Source organism: Theropithecus gelada, chromosome 2 (genome assembly GCF_003255815.1).
Source record: "Theropithecus gelada isolate Dixy chromosome 2, Tgel_1.0, whole genome shotgun sequence".
NCBI classification, from domain to species: domain Eukaryota; kingdom Metazoa; phylum Chordata; class Mammalia; order Primates; family Cercopithecidae; genus Theropithecus; species Theropithecus gelada.
Window position 1 is genome coordinate 136,201,917 of NC_037669.1, and position 18,212 is coordinate 136,220,128.

General features: G+C 45.2%; 1 protein-coding gene across 2 annotated transcripts in view; it reads right to left on the bottom strand.

The window, feature by feature from the left end:
• GMPS (guanine monophosphate synthase) overlaps positions 1-7,545 on the bottom strand; it is a 72,801-nt gene extending 65,256 nt beyond the window's left edge. Inside the window, exon 1 of one of the 2 annotated variants that reach the window (XM_025375941.1) lies at positions 7,178-7,545. In XM_025375941.1, coding sequence (XP_025231726.1) covers positions 7,178-7,204 — 27 coding nt within the window. In that variant the 5' untranslated portion in view covers positions 7,205-7,545. The remainder of the gene's footprint in view (positions 1-7,177) is intronic. The other variant, XM_025375942.1, reaches the window with a different exon arrangement.
• Between the last annotated feature and the right edge of the window lie 10,667 nt (positions 7,546-18,212).

Here is an 18,212-nt window from a genome sequence, read left to right on the forward strand (position 1 = left end):
GATTTTGAACTCAGCACTCAGAATTGTCAGAAATTTTTGTTGTTCATAAGCCACTCAGTTTCTGGTATTTTGTTTTAGTGGCCCCAACAGACTAAGACAATTGGCAAATCTACTGACAGAAAATGAATTTGTGGTTGACTAGGATTGGGAGGGAGGAGTGGTTGCAGGAAAATGGGGCCTTTGCTAAAGGACAGAGGATCTTTTGGGGGAGGGGGGATGAGAATGTTTTAAAATTAACTGTACAAATGGGGGGTGATGGTTGTATAAATCTATGAATACACTAAGAACTATGGGGTTGGACACTTTAAATAAGCAAAGTACATGGTCTGTGAATTATATCTCAATAAAGCCGTTATAAAAATAATGTTTTTTAAAGAAAAGTAAATGGTAGAATCCAGATTGGGGACATGGATGTTGACTAAAATTTCTTTTAATTTGCTTGCGAAATAATAAAGCATAATAAAGTTCTACTACTACCAGTAACATCAAAATAATGATGTATCTACAAGTACTTTTGTTCATCTAAAATTTCCCAAATTAATCAGAGATCGTTGATCCAAAATTTGTCCAAAGCAGAATTTTAGAAATCTGGAGTCCTAAATTTACATTTGTAATAGGATTCAGGAGAATTACTGAGACTCGTTCTCCAAACTGCAAATGAGGCAGAAGTAAATTAAATTTACATGGACTGCTGTGAGTTTTGAGATTAAAAGGCTACTGTTTTTCCAGTGACAAACAGGAGTAACTAAACAGAAAACTTCACATGCCCAGGCAGCTTTAAAGGTTTGGGAAACATCCCTTGCAAGTGTTATGGCAGACTAGAGAAGATTATTTTACCTCTCGGTCAGGTTCAGTATTGCTGGCTCACCACTTTTAAAAAACAAGTAATTAATGACACTCAATTTTCAAGAATTTTAGGGTAATACTCTTATTATATAATTAACTCAGAAAAATAATGCTAATGTATACACATTAGACTTAAATTTTAGCCAAATTTTAAATACACATCACTGGGAGAAATCAGAGCCAAACTCAGAACAATACGTGCTCTATAACTGGAGTGACCATATGGTCCAGTCTGCCCGGGACTCTCCTGATGTACATCTGTTATTCCGGTATCCCACCCAGCTTAACATTTGTCTCAGATTTTTCTTTTTAACAACATACTATGAATAACTGCATTAAAGTAAAATAGGACGGGTTTGTTAAACTTTCACCTTATATTTAATACCACCTTCAGCTATGGCTCTGTCTAGTGTCGTGTGGGTTGCAAGCATAGCAAACAGAGTTCTCACTTTTAACTTCTCATTCAGTCTGAATGCCAAATACTGATAACACATCTTTCCTGACTCTTTTCTGATAAAATCAAGTACACTTGGACACAGGCAATTAAGGATAGCTAACTCTATCTAGTCTTGGGTGATGATAGGAGAAATATCTGAAGTTGCTGTTCCTGCCAGCTACTCAGTGTACCTCCCAGTTGTGTTACAGCCACTCCTCACCTTGCAAGATGCACAGGAGCCTCAAGGCCATTATAAGCTGGGTCACTGGGAAATATGGGGTATTTGTGTAACATATGCAGGAAAGAGATGTTATACGTCCCTGTGTATAATGTACAGAAGACAGTAATCTGAACACTCTTGCTACAGGAGTTTTGCCATTTACTTACTAATCGTATTGTGCAAATCTACAATTTTATTGTGCAAATCTACAATTTTATTTTGCAGCAATTATTATAAATTTAAATTTTCCACACCTTCTTTTTTTATGCTCATGTGCCCCAGTTTAGAGATCTTACTCCCTTTCACATAACAATCTTAATGAGTGTATAAACTTAACTATATAATCTCCTAGGTCCTCAAAACCATGAACCTGAAGCCATAGCAAGGGTCCACCAACAAGAAAACCAATTGACTGTTATGTTTTTACTATAATAAAGCTATTTTTTTAACCACCATCATTCTTGAGCAAATACAGAAACATCTCTATTCCACAATAAGCATGAAAAGAATAATATTCTACACAACCCAGAATTATATATGCCATACAGAGATTTAAAATTCTATGAAACAATTACTTTTCTGTTGATTCACAAAGTGCTTCAGAATTATGCATTAACCCTGATACCTTCATTCATTTTCAGCATCTAAACATGGTTTAGGTTAGAAAGAGGCATAAAAACAAAGTTTAAGGCCAGGGCCGGACATGGTGGCTCATGCCTATAATCTTAGCAGTTTGGGAGGCAAGGCAGGCGGATCACCTGAGCCCAGGAGTTCGAGACCAGCCTTGGCAACATGGTGAAACCCCATCTCTACTGAAAGTACAAAAGTTAGCCAGGCACGGCGGCATGCGCATTTAGTCCCAGCTACTCGGGAGGCTGAGTCAGGAGAATTGCTTGAGCCTGGGAGGCGGAGGTTGCAATGAGGGGAGATCATGCCACCGCACTCCAGCCTGGGTGACAAAGCAAGACTGTCTCAAAACCAAACCAAACAAAACAAAACACAAAGTTTAAGGCTAGGCGTAGTGGCTCACACGTGTAATCCCAGGACTCTGGGAGGCCAAGGCGGGCGACTCACCTGAGGTCAGGGGTTCTGAGACCAGCCTGGCCAACATGGTGAAACCCTGTCTCTACTAAAAATATAAAATTAGCCGGACGTGGTGGCACATGCCTGTAATCTCAGCTACTCAGGTAGCTGAGGCACAAGGATCACACAAGAATCACTTGAACCAGCGAGATGAAGGTTGCAGGGAGCCAAGATCATGCCACTGTACTCCAGCCTGGGCAACAGAGCCAGACTCTGTCTCAAAAAAAAGAAAGAAAAAGAAAACAAAGTTTAAGAATGTCTCACAACAGTAAAATTTGATTACTCTGGGTAGCAAATAATTATTCGTTACTTCAAACAACATCCTTTGGAGTGTAATTCATTAACCTTAAAAAAGTATCAAATACATTTGTACAAGTATAGGACAAGTCTATACTTTTTGTAAAAATTCTTAAAAGACTGAATTGTTTTCCTTAAGTGACAAGTTGGCCCAAGTTAAAGGCAATGTCATCTGAGATTCCTGGAGGAATTTCAAAACCTTTCAAGTCTAAGAACATACTACACTAAAAACCATTCCTTTTGTCTGCAGCAGTTCTTCCACTCTAAATGAATATCCTAACGGAATAAAATCTGAAAAATCTAACTTTTATCTAAGAAAAAAATTTACTAAGTTGTGACAAAAGTTGATACAGTTGTTTAATTCTCAGTGCATCCTGGATAAAAATCGCAGGTTATATTCCCATTGCATTCAAAATCTTAAATTTGGAAATCCCAAACTTAAAATTAACATTATTATTTTATTTATTTATTTATTTTTTTTGAGACAGAGTTTCGCTTTTTGCCCAGGCTGGAGTGCAATGGCGCGATCTCGGCTCACCGCAACCTCCGCCTCCCGGGTTCAAGCAATTCTCCTGCCTCAGTCTCCCGAGTAGCTGGGATTATAGGCATGTGCCACCACCCCGGCTAGTTTTGTATTTTTAGTAGAGACGGGGTTTCTCCATGTTGGTCAGGCTGGTCTTGAACGCCCGACCTCAGGTGATCCACCTGCCTCGGCCTCCCAAAGTGCTGGGATTACAGGCGTGAGCCACCGCGCCCGGCCAAAATTAACATTATTAAATGCCATTAAAGATTCTGTATTACCTGTAATCACTAAGGGAGTGTTTATAAAGCATCTTTCATCCAAGTATGATATAACCTAGTCATAACCTCTCAATGAAGGTGATAGGACAGGTACCACCTTTACTACAAACAAGAGTCTCACCCTTAGATGGGGGAAAGGAGAAGGAAACTTGACAAGTCACCCAAAGCACTACTCTGATAATGCTGCCTTAATAAAACTCAAGAAAGTTACTATGTCAAACACACCCTTGCCATAATAAAAAGTTTTTAAAGAAAAGCTGATCACCTATGCTGTGAGGATGCAAAGGTGTAAGAATGACACAATGGACTTTGGAGACTCAGGGGCAAAGCGTGGGAAGCGGGTGAGGGATAAAAGACTACAAATTGGGTGCCGTGTATGCTGCTCGGGTGATGGGTGCACCAAAATGTCACAAATCACCACTAAATAACTTACTCATGGCCGGGCATGGTGGCTCACGCCTGTAAATCCCAGCACTTTGGGAGGCCGAGGCGGGTGGATCACGAGGTCAGGAGATCGAGACCATCCTGGCTAACACGGTGAAACCCTGTCTCTACTAGAAATACAAAAAAAATTAGCTACAGGTGGCAGGCACCTGTAGTCCCAGCTACTTGGGAGGCTGAGGCAGGAGAATGGCGTGAACCTGGGAGGCGGAGCTTGCGATGAGCCAAGATCTTGCCACTGCACTCCAGCCTGGGTGACAGAGCAAGACTCCGTCTCAAAAAAAAAAAAAGAACTTACTCATGTAACTAAATGACACCTGTTCCCCAATAACATATGGAAATAAAAAATTTAAATAAATAAAATCCTGGCCAGGCACAGTGGCTCACTACTGTAGTCCCTGCACTTCGGGACGCTAAAGTGGGAGGATCGCTTGAGCCCAGGAGTTCCAGACCAGCCTGAGCAACATAGCGAGACCTGTCTCTACAAAAAAAAATAAAAATTAGCAGGGCGGGGTGACCCATGCCTGTACTCCCAACTACTCATGAGGCTAACGAGGTCAAGGCAGCAGTGAGCTGTGATCACACCACTGCACTCCAGCTTGGGTGACAGAGCAAGATCCTGTCTCAAAAAATATATAAATTAAAAATTAAATGAAGTACTGTGTATAAAAAATAATTAAAATATCCCAAATGCTTTTAGAGCTTTTAGGTCCCTCTCTAGTTTCTATCATGCAAAAATGCTGTTTCAGAAAATCCTGAAAACTGAAATGTACCAGAAACAGAAATCAAAACCAGCTCTTGCCCAACTTTTAATTTATGAACTAAGATACACACAGCAAAGGCCCAATCAATGTACAAAGCAAGCCCTTCCTCCCAAGGGAAAGGTGGTTCAATGGTAGGCTATGCAAAATAAGACTCCTACTTATTTCCAGGTGGGCCTCTTAGAAATACGCATAATATAGTAGGTGATATAAGGTATTTCCCATATTTAATATCTCTTTACTTAAAATGTTTATGATCAATGGCATGTTATGGTTTGTCAGGACTTTTTTTATCCTCAGGGGTACATACAATGATCATAGATTTGATGAAATATGTTAATTCTCCAGATGTTCCTCTTGAAAATGCTTCCAATTCAGTCCACAACTAATCGTTCACATAGTTTTTAAAATGTTTAATTATGCTACAAAACATAAAGAACCTTGAAATAAAATTAATTCACCTTAGGCTCAAATATAGCAAACGGATAAGATTATCTTTGTAATTCCAAGTCGAGCAAAACAAAAAATACCAGTTAGGAAGAAGAAAAATCCTCTTATATACTCTGGAAAGAGATCTTAACACTTTCCTGTCACTTAGTTTTGTGAAAATACTCCTCTCAAACGCACTATGTATCTTTCAAAGCCCATAAATTTTCAGTCCTTCTAACACGTTATTTCATCTATCAGCATAAAGATGAATCTTTCCAACGAGTTGTAAGGCTCAAAACTAGACAGAAAAATGCTTTGCAAGTCAACTAGTATGCAGGAAAGAGCTGAACAATGAGGTTTACATTTGCTTCTGCGGTCAGAAACTAAAGGTTTGTGTGTTCTTCACCAGTTTTACAACCCTCAGAAAGAGCTCCCCGGACCCAAGCACCACTGGTGCCTTGGTTAAAAGAGTTAAAATCAGCTACCTTATAATCTTTACTCATTTGTTCAACAAATACTTTTTGAATTACCACCAGGTGCTAAGCAACCATTCAAGAGTACCTCCTAAGACGTGACCCTTGAGCACCTTTTAAAGAGAATGTTAAAATTCTGCCTGTATAAGGCACTATTATCTGACGTAGAGCACCAAATTCCACTCGAAGTATATAATCCCACCTCCCGAATCAAATTTAATTAAGTTTTTTCCTAAAGCTAGGCCCTCAACAGCGTACAGGAGGAGGTATATATATCTTACTCAAGTAAATCGCAGTTCAAAACTGCGCGGTTTCCCGCAGGCAAAAACTGACTTAGTGAAGGTCGGAAAGAACTCCAGGCCAATGAAAATGGTAATACAGAGGTGAAAGCGAAGGTGCCCAATTCAGAAGCGGGACGAAAGTACGAGAAAGGGTCTAAGAAAAAAGTGAGTTGGAGGCGAGGAGATGCGCAGCAGCGGTCAAACGTGCTCTCCCCGCCGGGTACGTCAAGGTGGCAACTTTTCCAGCACTCCGGAACTCCCGACTGTCCAGCCCTCGGGCGAGCGGGCACGGCTCGCATCCCGGGGAGCGACCCCAAAGGCGGGGAAGCGGGTTACCCCGCAAACCAGCAAGCTAGACAGGGAGTAAACTGGACGGGGGCGGGACCTGGACACACACCCTTTCCTCTCTGGGAAGGAAGCGGGGAGGGGGAACGGAGTGCGCGACCCCGGGGCCACCGGCCCTCACGCGGGCCTGCGGGGGCGTGGGGAGAGGGGGAAGACGGTGCAGCCCCGCGGGGTTCGTCCAGAACCGACCTAACCGCTACGGAGCCCAAGGCCGGCGGGGGAAATGGAGCGGGCCTCGCCGAGGGCAGGCGGGAAACTGGGTGGCGGGAAGACCAGAGGCCGGCCCAGCTCCAACGCCGCACAGGAGGCCTCGACCCTGCCCTGCCTTCGGCGGGCCACGGGATCGCCACAACAGGCCCCCAGCCTCCCAAAGGGACGGGGTGAGAGCCAAGGAAGCCCCCACCACGACACACAGACACACAAGCCTGCTCACCTCCCTACCCCCACCCTCGGGCCGCGCTCGCGGGCTCTGCGCCCCACAGCGGCGCGGGGGAGGCGGGGGCCATCGGCGCGGCAGCGGGAGCTGATGCCCTCCCCGACGCCCGGACCTCGACACGCAGACAGAATCAACAAAGCATTGCCGCTCCCGAGAAAAAACATGCCACAGGCCCCGACCAGGGACTCTCCGACGCATGGCTGCCCGGGCCGCAGGGCTGCGCGGACGGGCTGGGGGAAGGGGTGGGGAAGGGCCCCGCGGGGTGGCTCCCCGGTCCGGGAGCCTCGCCTCCGCCGGGATGCGGTGCTGCAGGGACCCCCACGCTGACCTTGGAGTCTCCGTTGCACAGAGCCATCGGGGCCAGGGCCGGGGCCGCGGCGGTGACGGCGACAGTACGAGACGGGGCGGGAGGGTGCCGGAAGGGTCGGCGCCGCGGGCCGAGGCTGAGAAGGAGGCCTGGTCGAGGAGCAGCCGGCAGCGGAGAGGAGCCAGCCGCCAGAGAAGCGCCGAATGGAGCAACAGCAGCAGAGCGCGGGCCCCAGCGCCGCGGGAGAGGAGACCAGCAGCGCGCACGCTGCCCCCGCCTCCTGCTTCCGCCCCGGCCGGCCACTGGGAGGAGCCAGAGCCCGTTCGGCTTGGCAGCCGAGCCTCAGATACCCTCCGCAGCCGCCGCGAAACCGGCCGGCCCTCGAGAGGAGGGGCTCGCGGCGTCCGGCCCCGCCCCCAGCCCCGTCCCAGCCGGCAAAGCTGGCCGGGTCTCCCGCGGCCCGCCCTTGGGAGGAGGAGCCCGCGGCACCCACCGGCTCCGCCCCTCCCGCCCTCGCACAGAGGAGCCAGCCCCGGGAGGAGGGGCCTGTGGCGCCGGCCGGTAGAAAAACCGAAGCCGAATCCGAGCCAGTTTGCTTCTCCCCGATTTGCCTGCTACCTTGGACGACTGCGGGAGACTGGCGGCACCAAGGAGGCCTCCTGAGAGCTGGGCCTCTGGCGGAACTCTTAGCCGGTGGCGTGGCCTTATCTCAGGTTGTCGGACATGAGGGACGCCAAGGCTGCTTTGGAAAATTCCGTGACCATATCTCAAGGACGTCCTTGTAGGAACTGATCACTTAGATACTTCAAAAGTTATACAGCTCCCCACAAAAAGTTCTACAGCAGGCGCAGTATTTCCAAAGAAAAGGGAGTTTGGGAGTGGTATTCTGGTGAGCAGCTGGCCCAGGGAACTGGTCATGAAGCTCTGTTTGCACAGCAATGTTTTTATTGGAATTGTTTGTGGGGAAAGGGCTGCAGTCCCTCCACCTATCCCTTGGCGACCATCAAGATGAGGTGTTACATTGAATTTGGTTACCTAGAGGCCTAAATCGAGATTGGAGTATAAAGAATAATACTTGAAGGCCGGGCGCGGTGGCTCAAGCCTGTAATCCCAGCACTTTGGGAGGCCGAGACGGGCGGATCACGAGGTCAGGAGATCGAGACCATCCTGGCTAACACGGTGAAACCCCGTCTCTACTAAAAAATACAAAACACTAGCCGGGCGAGGTGGCGGGCGCCTGTAGTCCCAGTTACTTGGGAGGCTGAGGCAGGAGAATGGCGTAAACCCGGGAGGCGGAGCTTGCAGTGAACTGAGATCCGGCCACTGCACTCCAGCCCGGGCAACAGAGCGAGACTCCGTCTCAAAAAAAAAAAAAAAAAAAAAAAAAAAAGAATAATACTTGAGATGGCTTCCAGCTAACAAAGCCTTTCCACAAATATTGTTATTATAATACAACCAACATTCTACTGCAGTTCATTCTTGTGTCAGACTCTGGTTCGGTGTTAAGGAGCCAAAGTGAGAAAACACTTTGAAAACTAACCAGTCCCGTGAAAGTAGTAAGGTAGGATTTATGTTCTTATCCTTTTTACAAATGAGGAAATTGAGGGGTGGTGAGATAATGTGCCTCTCAGTATAGATTGTAAGGGCTCCCTAATCTGGGAAAGAGTAGACAAGTTTATTAGTGAAATATTTACAAAAACGAAAGGCCCAAGGTCCTAGTGGGCCTGAGACTCAAGTATTTTGCTTATCTTTTTATGAACCGAAAATTGAATATTTGAACTCTCCAAAGCCATGGATACTGGCTTCTCTGGGTAGGTCTGCATGCACAATCTAAAGAAGGGTGTAGTAACCAATAGGAGAGCCTCAACTTACATAAACATCCACCCCCAATGGAATGGAATGTGATATGATATACTGGCATTAAGGATTGGCTAAATCCCATCTATCTTAAACAATGCTTAGTTTAAATATATTCTAGGCTAGGCATGGTGGCTCACACCTGTAATCCCAGCACTTTATGGGAGGCCGAGGAGGGTGGATTACCTGAGGTCAGAGTTCCAGACCACTCTGGCCAACATCATGAAACCCCGTCTCTACTAAAAATACAAAAATTAGCCAGGCGTGGTGGTGTGTGCCTATAATCCCAGCTACTCAGGAGGCTGAGGCAGGAGAATCGCTCGAACCCAGGAGGGGGAGGTTGCAGTGAGCCAAGATCATGCCTTTGCACGCCAGCCTGGGCGACAAGAGTGAAACTCCGTCTCAAAATAAATAAATAAATAAACAAACAAATTCTAGTGGTTAACTGTGCTTAATGGCTAAGAATATTGGCATGCACACAATATAGGATCCTGATTCCTAAGTTCTTCTTTAGCTTCTGACTCTATTGACCCATCCCTCTTTGTTGAAACTGGATTTTCTTTAAAATGCACCAAAAAGTTGTCTTTTCATCGCTGTGATTGCTCTTGGTTGCCTTTGCTTGCTCCTTTTCCAGTATCTGTCCTTCAGGAGCTTTAAGGTCTAGATTTCTTCAGTATTTCTATTCCTAATCCTTCTCTCATCTTACTCTTCCTTGGGGCACTTGTTTAAAAATATAGATTTGTTGGCCAGGTGCGGTGGCCCACACCTGTAATATCAGCACTTTGGGAGGCTAAGGCAGGTGGATCGCCTGAGGTCAGGAGTTTGAGACCAGCTTGGCCAACATGGTAAAACCCCGTCTCTACTTAAAAATACAAAAAATTAGCCAAGTGTGGTGGTGGACACCTGTAATCCAGCTACTCTGGGAGGCAGAGGTTGCAGTGAGTGAAGATGGTGCCACTGCACTCCAGCCTAGGCAACAAGAGTGAAACTCCATCTCAAAATAAATAAATAAATAAAATATTGACTTGTTTTTAAAATACCCTTAATATGCTCTATGTTTTAACGACTCTCTTCTGTGCTCCAGACCCAGATAACTATGTTCATCCTCAGTTCGATTGTCAATGTCATGTTAGGCCCCAAACTCAACAAGTCAAAACAAAACTTCTCTCCCAATCTCCCAAACTTCATATTGACACTTACTTTTTCTTTTTCTTTTTTTTTTTAGACGGAATTTCGCTCTTGTTGCCCAGGCTGGAGCGCAATGGTGCAGTCTCGGCTCATTGCAACCTCCACCTCCTGGGTTCAAGCAATTCTCCTGCCTCAGCCTCCCGAGTAGCTAGGATTGCAGGCACCCCCCATCACGCCTGGCTACTCGTTGACACTTATTAGGGAGAAAACATTCAGTCTTTCACAAATAACCTGTGGGTTTTCATAGATGCCCTTTGTCAAGTTGAGGAAGTTTCCTTCTCTTCCTCTTTTGCTGAAAGTTTTGGTCAAGAATGGATGCTGTCAAATGCTTTTTCTGTGGCTATTCAAATAACTATATAGTTTTTCTTTTTTCAGTTTTTGAATGTGTTAAATTACAATGATTGATTTTGTTTGTTTATTTGTTTGTTTGTTTGTTTGAGATGGAGTTTCACTCTTATTGCCCAGGCTGAAGTGCAATGGTGCAATCTTGGCTTACTGCAACCTCCACCTCCTGGGCTCAAGCAATTCTCCTGCCTCAGCCTCCCAAGTAGCTGAGATTACAGGCGTGTGCCACCACACCCAGCCAATTTTTGTATTACTAGTAGAGACCGCGTTTCACCGTGTTGGCCAGGCTGGTCTCGATCTCTTGACCTCAAGTGATCTGCCCGCCTCAGCCTTCCAAAGTGCTGGAATTACAGGCATGAGCCACCGCGCCTGGCCCTGTTTCATATATTTTGTCTGAGTTTTTTTGTTTGTTTCAGGCAGGAGGGTAAATCCAGTCCCTGTTACCTCTTCTTTGACAGAAGCAGAAGTCTGGAAACCTTTTCTTTGTTGTTGTTCCTGAAGATCCATGTCCGCTGAATGGAAGTCTCTTTTAATGGTACATTGAGGCAGCTTAAACCTACAAAGTCTTCCTTCTTTGCTTGTCATATAAATATTTTTGTTAAGGGACAAGGTTGCCTTGAATTCAAAAATCTTAGGCAACATAGAACAGTGATGTTGAGTCCTTTAAATGCAATTGTATGCTTTCTAGGACCAATACATTTTTTCAAAATACAGTTGCTAAAACCCACAGATAGAAATTTCATACAATGTTTCAGATTTGGTATGTATGTATCATGTCATAAAATATGTATTTCAGGCATCATCCATGGTTACCTTATTTCATCTTTCAAAATGTTTAATATTTTCAACCTCCCATTAACAAAAAATTAACTTGTAAACTTATGAAAAATATTAGTTGTTAAGATGTGGAAAGAGGTACACAGTTTTGCAAAATTATTTTAGGGCAGTATATGAGTTTTGTTTGTTTGTTTGTTTGTTTGTTTTTGAGACAGAATCTCACTCTGTTGCCTAGGCTAGAGTGCAGTGGCACAATCTCAGCTTACTGCAACATCTGCCTCCTGAGTTCAAGTCATTCTCCTACCTCAGCCTCCCAAGTAGCTGGGACTACTGGTGTGCACCCCCATACCTGGCTAATATTATTTATTTATTTATTTATTTATTTATTTATTTATTTATTTTGAGACAGAATCTTGCTCTTGTCACCCAGGCTGGAGTGCAATGGCGCAAACTTGGCTCACCGCACCCTCCACCTCCTGGGTTCCAGCGATTCTCCTGCCTCAGCCTCCTGAGTAGCTGGGATTACATGTACACACCACTACGTCTGGCTAATTTTTTTGTATTTTTAGTGGAGATAGGGCTTTGCCACGTTGGCCCAGCTGGTCTAGAACTCCTGACCTCAAGTGATCCACCCGCCTCGGACTCCCAAAGTGTTCAGATTACAGGCATGAGCCACTGTGCCCAGCAATTTTTTTTTTAATTGAAGACAACCATTCTAAAATACAAATGTGATCATTTTATGGCTCCCCATGGCTCTCAGGAAAAACTCCAAACTTCTAACATTTCTTATTAGGCTCTTGGAGGTTTGACTAGCCCTTATTTACCTTGCAGCCTGCTCTCTTACCACTGCCCCATCACTCTACTCTCTAGCCATATTAAACTGCTTCAATTCCATAAACATGACATGTTCTCTTTTGACGTGGGCCTTTTGTACATAAATATCTTCTGTGTGGAATATTTCTGATTCCCTCCCCACAACTCTGAAGTCTTGGGTTACATGTCTCCTCCTCTTGTGATCCCATAACCCTTTCCTCTTCATTAATACTTGCCACCTTCTACTTTTTTTGTTTTTGTTTTTGTGATGGAGTCTCGCTTTGTTGCCCAGGCTGGGGTGCAGTGGCGCAATCTTGGCTCACTGCCACCTCTACCTCCTGGGTTCAAGCAATTCGCCTGCCTCAGCCTCCCGAGTAGCTGGGATTACAGGTGCCCTCCACCATGCCTTGCTAATTTTTAGTAGAGATGGGGTTTTACCATGTTGGCCAGGCTGGTCTCGAACTCCTGACCTCAAGTGATCTGTCTACCTTTGCTTCCCAAAGTGCTCGGATTACAGGCATGAGCCACCATACCCAGCCTTCCTTTTACTGCTTTTATGTATTCACTTGTCTCTGTCCACAGAGAGACGCTGACAACAGTATCACTCCAATAGCAATAAGCAAAGCCAGCACCCAAATACTGCTTTCTAAATACCATTCTCCAGCAAGAGAAACCAGGGCTTCTTAGAGAAATGGCTGATTTCAGGACCAAAAAAGAGACAAGATGACTAGGAACAACTTTTTGTACCAGAAGTAAGGAAGTGCTCAAGGAATCATGGGGACATGTCAGAAGGACACAGAAGTCAGCTTGAAAGAGCTTTTACTGACCAAATAAAAAACAATATGTCAAAATAGACAATGATAGTAAACATTATGTCCACTGAATCAATTAGGAATATATCAGTCTATGCCAATATAAACAAATGAAAGATTAAATGGAGAGAAGAGAAAGTTCTTCCTTATAATGGAATGTTGACTAATAAACATACAAGGAATAATTGAATTAGAATATCTTCATTTTGCAACCATCATAAACATAATAAATTTAGGCAGTAAACATCAATGGATAGTAAAATTAGTGGGGGAAAGATGGATGAGGGAATGGGTTTTATTTATGTTGTCTCAGAGTATCTCCCCACAAAATAATTATCAATTATACAAGGAAAAAGAGTAACTTTACAATGGAGAAACATGAAGATATGTCTTTACTCAAGGATCAAAATTAACATCAAGAGTAATGGAATAAATCAACACCATGTGTCACTTGATGGATGCAGTGAGATGTGCACAGTATTATCTTAGTAGTGTCTTGCCTAAAATGCATAGCCTGAATTTAATCATGAATAAACATTAGGCAAACCCAAATTGAGCCACAATCCATAAAATAGCTAGTCTGTAATTGTTCTCCTCATCTGTTGCTATATAACAACCCCCAACCTAGTGGCTTAAAACTACAACACAATTTTGCTGCTATTTGGGCAGGCTTCAGCAGGGGCAGCTTTTCTTCATCCTGTTGTGTCAGCTGGCATTGCCCAAAGCCCAACCCCACTAGGCCTTAGCTAGAGTAGTTCAAAGGCTAGAAGCTAGAATCATCTGAAGGCTTTCTCGCTCATATCTGTGATACCTGGGCTGGGACACTCAAACAACTGAGGGCTAGAACAGTTGTAGTCCTCCTGGCATCTCTACCTCTATGTGGTCTCTCTATCACAGCTACTTCAGGTTAACTAGATTTCCTATGTGTCAGCTCAGGACTCCCAAGGAGAGTGTGGGGGTGAGTGGCAAGGGATGGGCAGTGAGATATCAAGCACTAGGTAGAAGCTGTGTGGTTTTTTCTAATCTAGTCTTAGAAATCACACAGGTTTACTTCCCTGCATTCTCTTAATTAAATGCATCACAAGACCCACCCAGATTTAAGGAGAGTGTTCTGGAAGAACATGTGGAACTGAAATCATGGTGCAATACTTGGAAAATAAAATTAGCCACAATAGGCTGAGTGTGTTGCCTCACACCTGTAATCTTAGCACTTTGGGAGGCCAAGGCAGGCAGATCATTTGAGGCCAGGAGTTTGAGACCAGCCTGGCCACCATGGCGAAAACCTATCCTACTAAAAATACAAAAATTAGCCAGGCATGGTGGCGCATGCCTGTAGTCCCAGCTACTTAGGAGGCTGAGGCATAAGAATCACTTGTACGCAGGAGGCGGAGGTTGAAGTGAGCTGATATGGTGCCACTGCACTCCACTCTGGGCCACAGAGTGAGACTCTATCTCAAAAAAATAAATAATCATGATAATAATAATAATAAATAATTTTAAAAGTAATCTTCACAAGATTCCTGTACAATGGGTGGTATACTTTTCTCTCTTTTTTTTTTTTTTTTTTTTTTTTTTTGAGACGGAGTCTCGCTCTGTCTCCCGGGCTGGAGTTGCAGTGGCCGGATCTCAGCTCACTGCAAGCTCCGCCTCCCGGGTTCACGCCATTCTCCTGCCTCAGCCTCCCGAGTAGCTGGGACTACAGGCGCCGCCACCTCACCCGGCTAGTTTTTTGAATTTTTTAGTAGAGACGGGGTTTCACCATGTTCACCAGGATGGTCTCGATCTCCTGACCTCGTGATCCACCCGTCTCGGCCTCCCAAAGTGCTGGGATTACAGGCTTGAGCCACCGCGCCCGGCCTTCTTTTTTCTTTTTAGAGGGAGTTTCACTTTTGGCGTCCAGGCTGGAGTGCAGCGGCGCGATCTCAGTTCACTGCAACCTCTACCTCCGGGGTTCAAGCAATTCTCCTGCCTCAGCCTCCCGAATAGCTGGGACTACAGGCATGCACCACCATGCCTGGCTACTTTTGTATTTTTAGTAGAGATAGGGTTTCACCATGTTGGCCAAGCTAGTCTCGAACTCCTGACCTCAGGTGAGCCACCTTCCTCAACCTCCCAAAGTGCTGTGATTACAGGCGTGAGCCACCACTCCCCGCCTCTTTTTTTTTTTTTGGAGACAGAGTCTCACTCTGTCACCAAGGCTGGAGTGCAGTGGTGTGATCTGGGCCCACTGGAACCTCCCTTGCCCTTGTTCAAGCGATTCTCCTACCTCACCCTCTGGAGTAGCTGGGACTATAGGCACACACCAACCCACCAGGCTAATTTTTCGTATTTTTAGTAGACACAGGGTTTCACCATATTGGCCAAGCTGGTCTCAAACTCCTGACCTCAGGTGAGCTGCAGGCGTTGGCCTCCCAAAGTGCTGGGATTACAGGTGTGGGTGACTGCACCCAGCCTCAAGACCCAGAATTTTCTTTTTTTTTTTTTTTGGAGACGGAGTCTTGCTCTGTCGCCCAGGCTGGAGTGCTGTGGCCGGATCTCGGCTCACTGCAAGCTCTACCTCCCGGGTTTATGCCATTCTCCTGCCTCAGCCTCCCGAGTAGGTGGGACTACAGGCGCCTGCCACTTCGCCCGGCTAGTTTTTTGTATTTTTTAGTAGAGACGGGGTTTCACCATGTTAGCCAGGATGGCCTTGATCTCCTGACCTTGTGATCCGCCCGTCTCGGCCTCCCAAAGTGCTGGGATTACAGGCTTGAGCCACCGCGCCCAGCCAAGACCCAGATTTCTAAGCTGAAAGTAAAATAACTGGAGTACATCCTAAGCCCAGGATACTGAACCTTGTCCATCAGACAAAAAGAGACTATCTTAAAAAACAGAACTTTAACAAACAAACAAAAAAAAACTCAGAAGTTTCCTGAATATGGCAGGATTTTACAGAATTTGGATCCCAGGATTTGGGCTCATTGCTAAGCAGTTGTATGAGGCCCTAACAGGGCCAGAGCATAAACCATTTAATGGTCAAAAAAACAAGAGGTTTTGGACCGGGTGCGGTGGCTCAATCCTGTAATCCCAGCACTTTGGAAGGCTGAGGCGGGCAGATCACAAGGTCAGGAGTTCGAGACCAGCCATAACCAACATGGTGAAACCCTGCCTCTACTAAAATACAAAAAATTAGCCAGGCATGATGGCAGGTGCCTATAGTCCCAGCTACTGGGGACGCTGAGGCAGGGGAATCGCTTGAACCCAGGAGGCAGAGGTTGCAGTGAGCCGAGATCACACCATTGCACTCCAACCTGGGGGACAGAGTGAGACTTCATCTCAAAAAAAAAAACAAAAAACGAGGTTTTATCCAAACAAGGAGGGGTTTGCACAATAATAAATCACACCGACTGTTCTTATATTAACAACTCAATTAGTTAAGCTAAAAATTAGTTAAACTAATATTAAACTAGTTAAACTAGTATTAAACTACAAATTCAAAATATTTACCAAAAGGCTACCTGGCTACATAATTTCTTTTTTTTTTTTTTTTTTTTTGAGACGGAGTCTCGCTCTGTTGCCTAGGCTGGAGTGCAGTGGTGCGATCTGGGCTCACTGCAAGCTCTGCCTCCTGGGTTCACGCCATTCTCCTGTCTCAGCCTCCCGAGTAGCTGGGACTACAGGCACCCGCCACCTCGCCCGGCTAGTTTTTTGTATTTTTTTTTTTTTTAGTAGAGATGGCATTTCACCGTGTCAGCCAGGATGGTCTCGATCTCCTGACCTCGTGATCCGCCCATCTCAGCCTCCCAAAGTGCTGGGATTACAGACTTGAGCCACCGTGCCCGGCTCTGGCTACATAATTTCAATAGCTCCACTACTCGAACCATCTGGGACTTCATCAAAGGATACCTACCAAGTGTGACATAATTCCTACCTTTCCTAGGATCTTTAATAACTATCTTATTACTACTAATCTTTGGTTCTTATTTGTTTAACCTCCTTGTAAAGTCTGTGTCTTCTAGGTTGCTGTAGTTCAATGCCAAAATAATGGTCATACAGAGATTGCAGCCAATCCCTGCCTCATATTCAGACTCTCCTGATGCTCCACCCTTGGGACCCTCAGACCAAGCAGCCAGAGATTTGCATACCCTCAATAGGCAGCGCCAATGCCCCATTCAACAGAAAGTAAATACGTAAGATTGACTTCCTCCCTCATCAATCTGGAAAAATAAAAAGTAGTCATCTCTGAGACGGGAAAATGAGACAGGCATAATACAAGGTGGTTGCAGAAAAATTTAATAATTTCAGGCAGCAGTTTCACGTAACAAGGAAAAAAACTGTTAAAATATTTGCATAAGGTAGAGGCTGATAAGACTCTAAAAACCAGGGTGTGGGCCAAACTCACTAAGGCTGACAGGACATAACATGGCGCTGGATTTGACCTAGGTTTCACCTAGGACCTAATTATATACTTATTAACATACTAAATCACACACCCACCAGTGCCATGACAGTCCCATATTTGGTTAAAAAATGGCACCACAGTTCTGAGAAATCTCTACATTTTTCCAGGATTCTTTATGAATATTCCATTCCTTGGTTAAAGAAATCTACAAAGATAAAAACCTCAAATCGGGCTGTGTGACTCTCGAGTATGTTCACACTCCCCTTTCTTGAATGTGTAATTTTCTCTTTGCAATAAACCTCCATACTTTTATAACCGCCCAGTGGGTTCACCTTGCCCTCTGCCTAGACAGAGTCAATCTATCAAGACGGGAATTGCCATAGAGAAAGAGTAATTCACACAGAGCCGGCTGTGTGGGAGACCAGAGTTTTATTACTACTCAAATCAGTCTCCCTAAGCATTAAGTTTTTAAGAACGAATTGGCTGGGCGCAGTGGCTCACGCCTGTAATCCCAGCACTTCAGGAGGCCGAGGAGGGTAGATCACGAGGTCAGAAGTTTGAGACCAGCCTGACCAAAATGGTGAAATGCTGTGTCTGCTAAAAATGCAAAAATTAGCCAGGCATGAAGGCATGCACCTATAATCCCAGCTACTTGAGAGGCTAGGGGAAGAGAATCACTTGAACCCAGAAGGCGCAGGTTGCTGTGAGCAGAGATCACAACACTGCACTCCAGCCTGGGCGACAGGGCGAGACTCGGTCTCAAAAACAAGCAAACAACAACAACAAAAAATGGTGGGTAGGGGGAAGCCAGTGAGCTGAGAGTGCTGATTGGTCAGGTCAGAGATGAAATCATAGGGAGTCGAAGCTGTCTTCTTGCACTGAG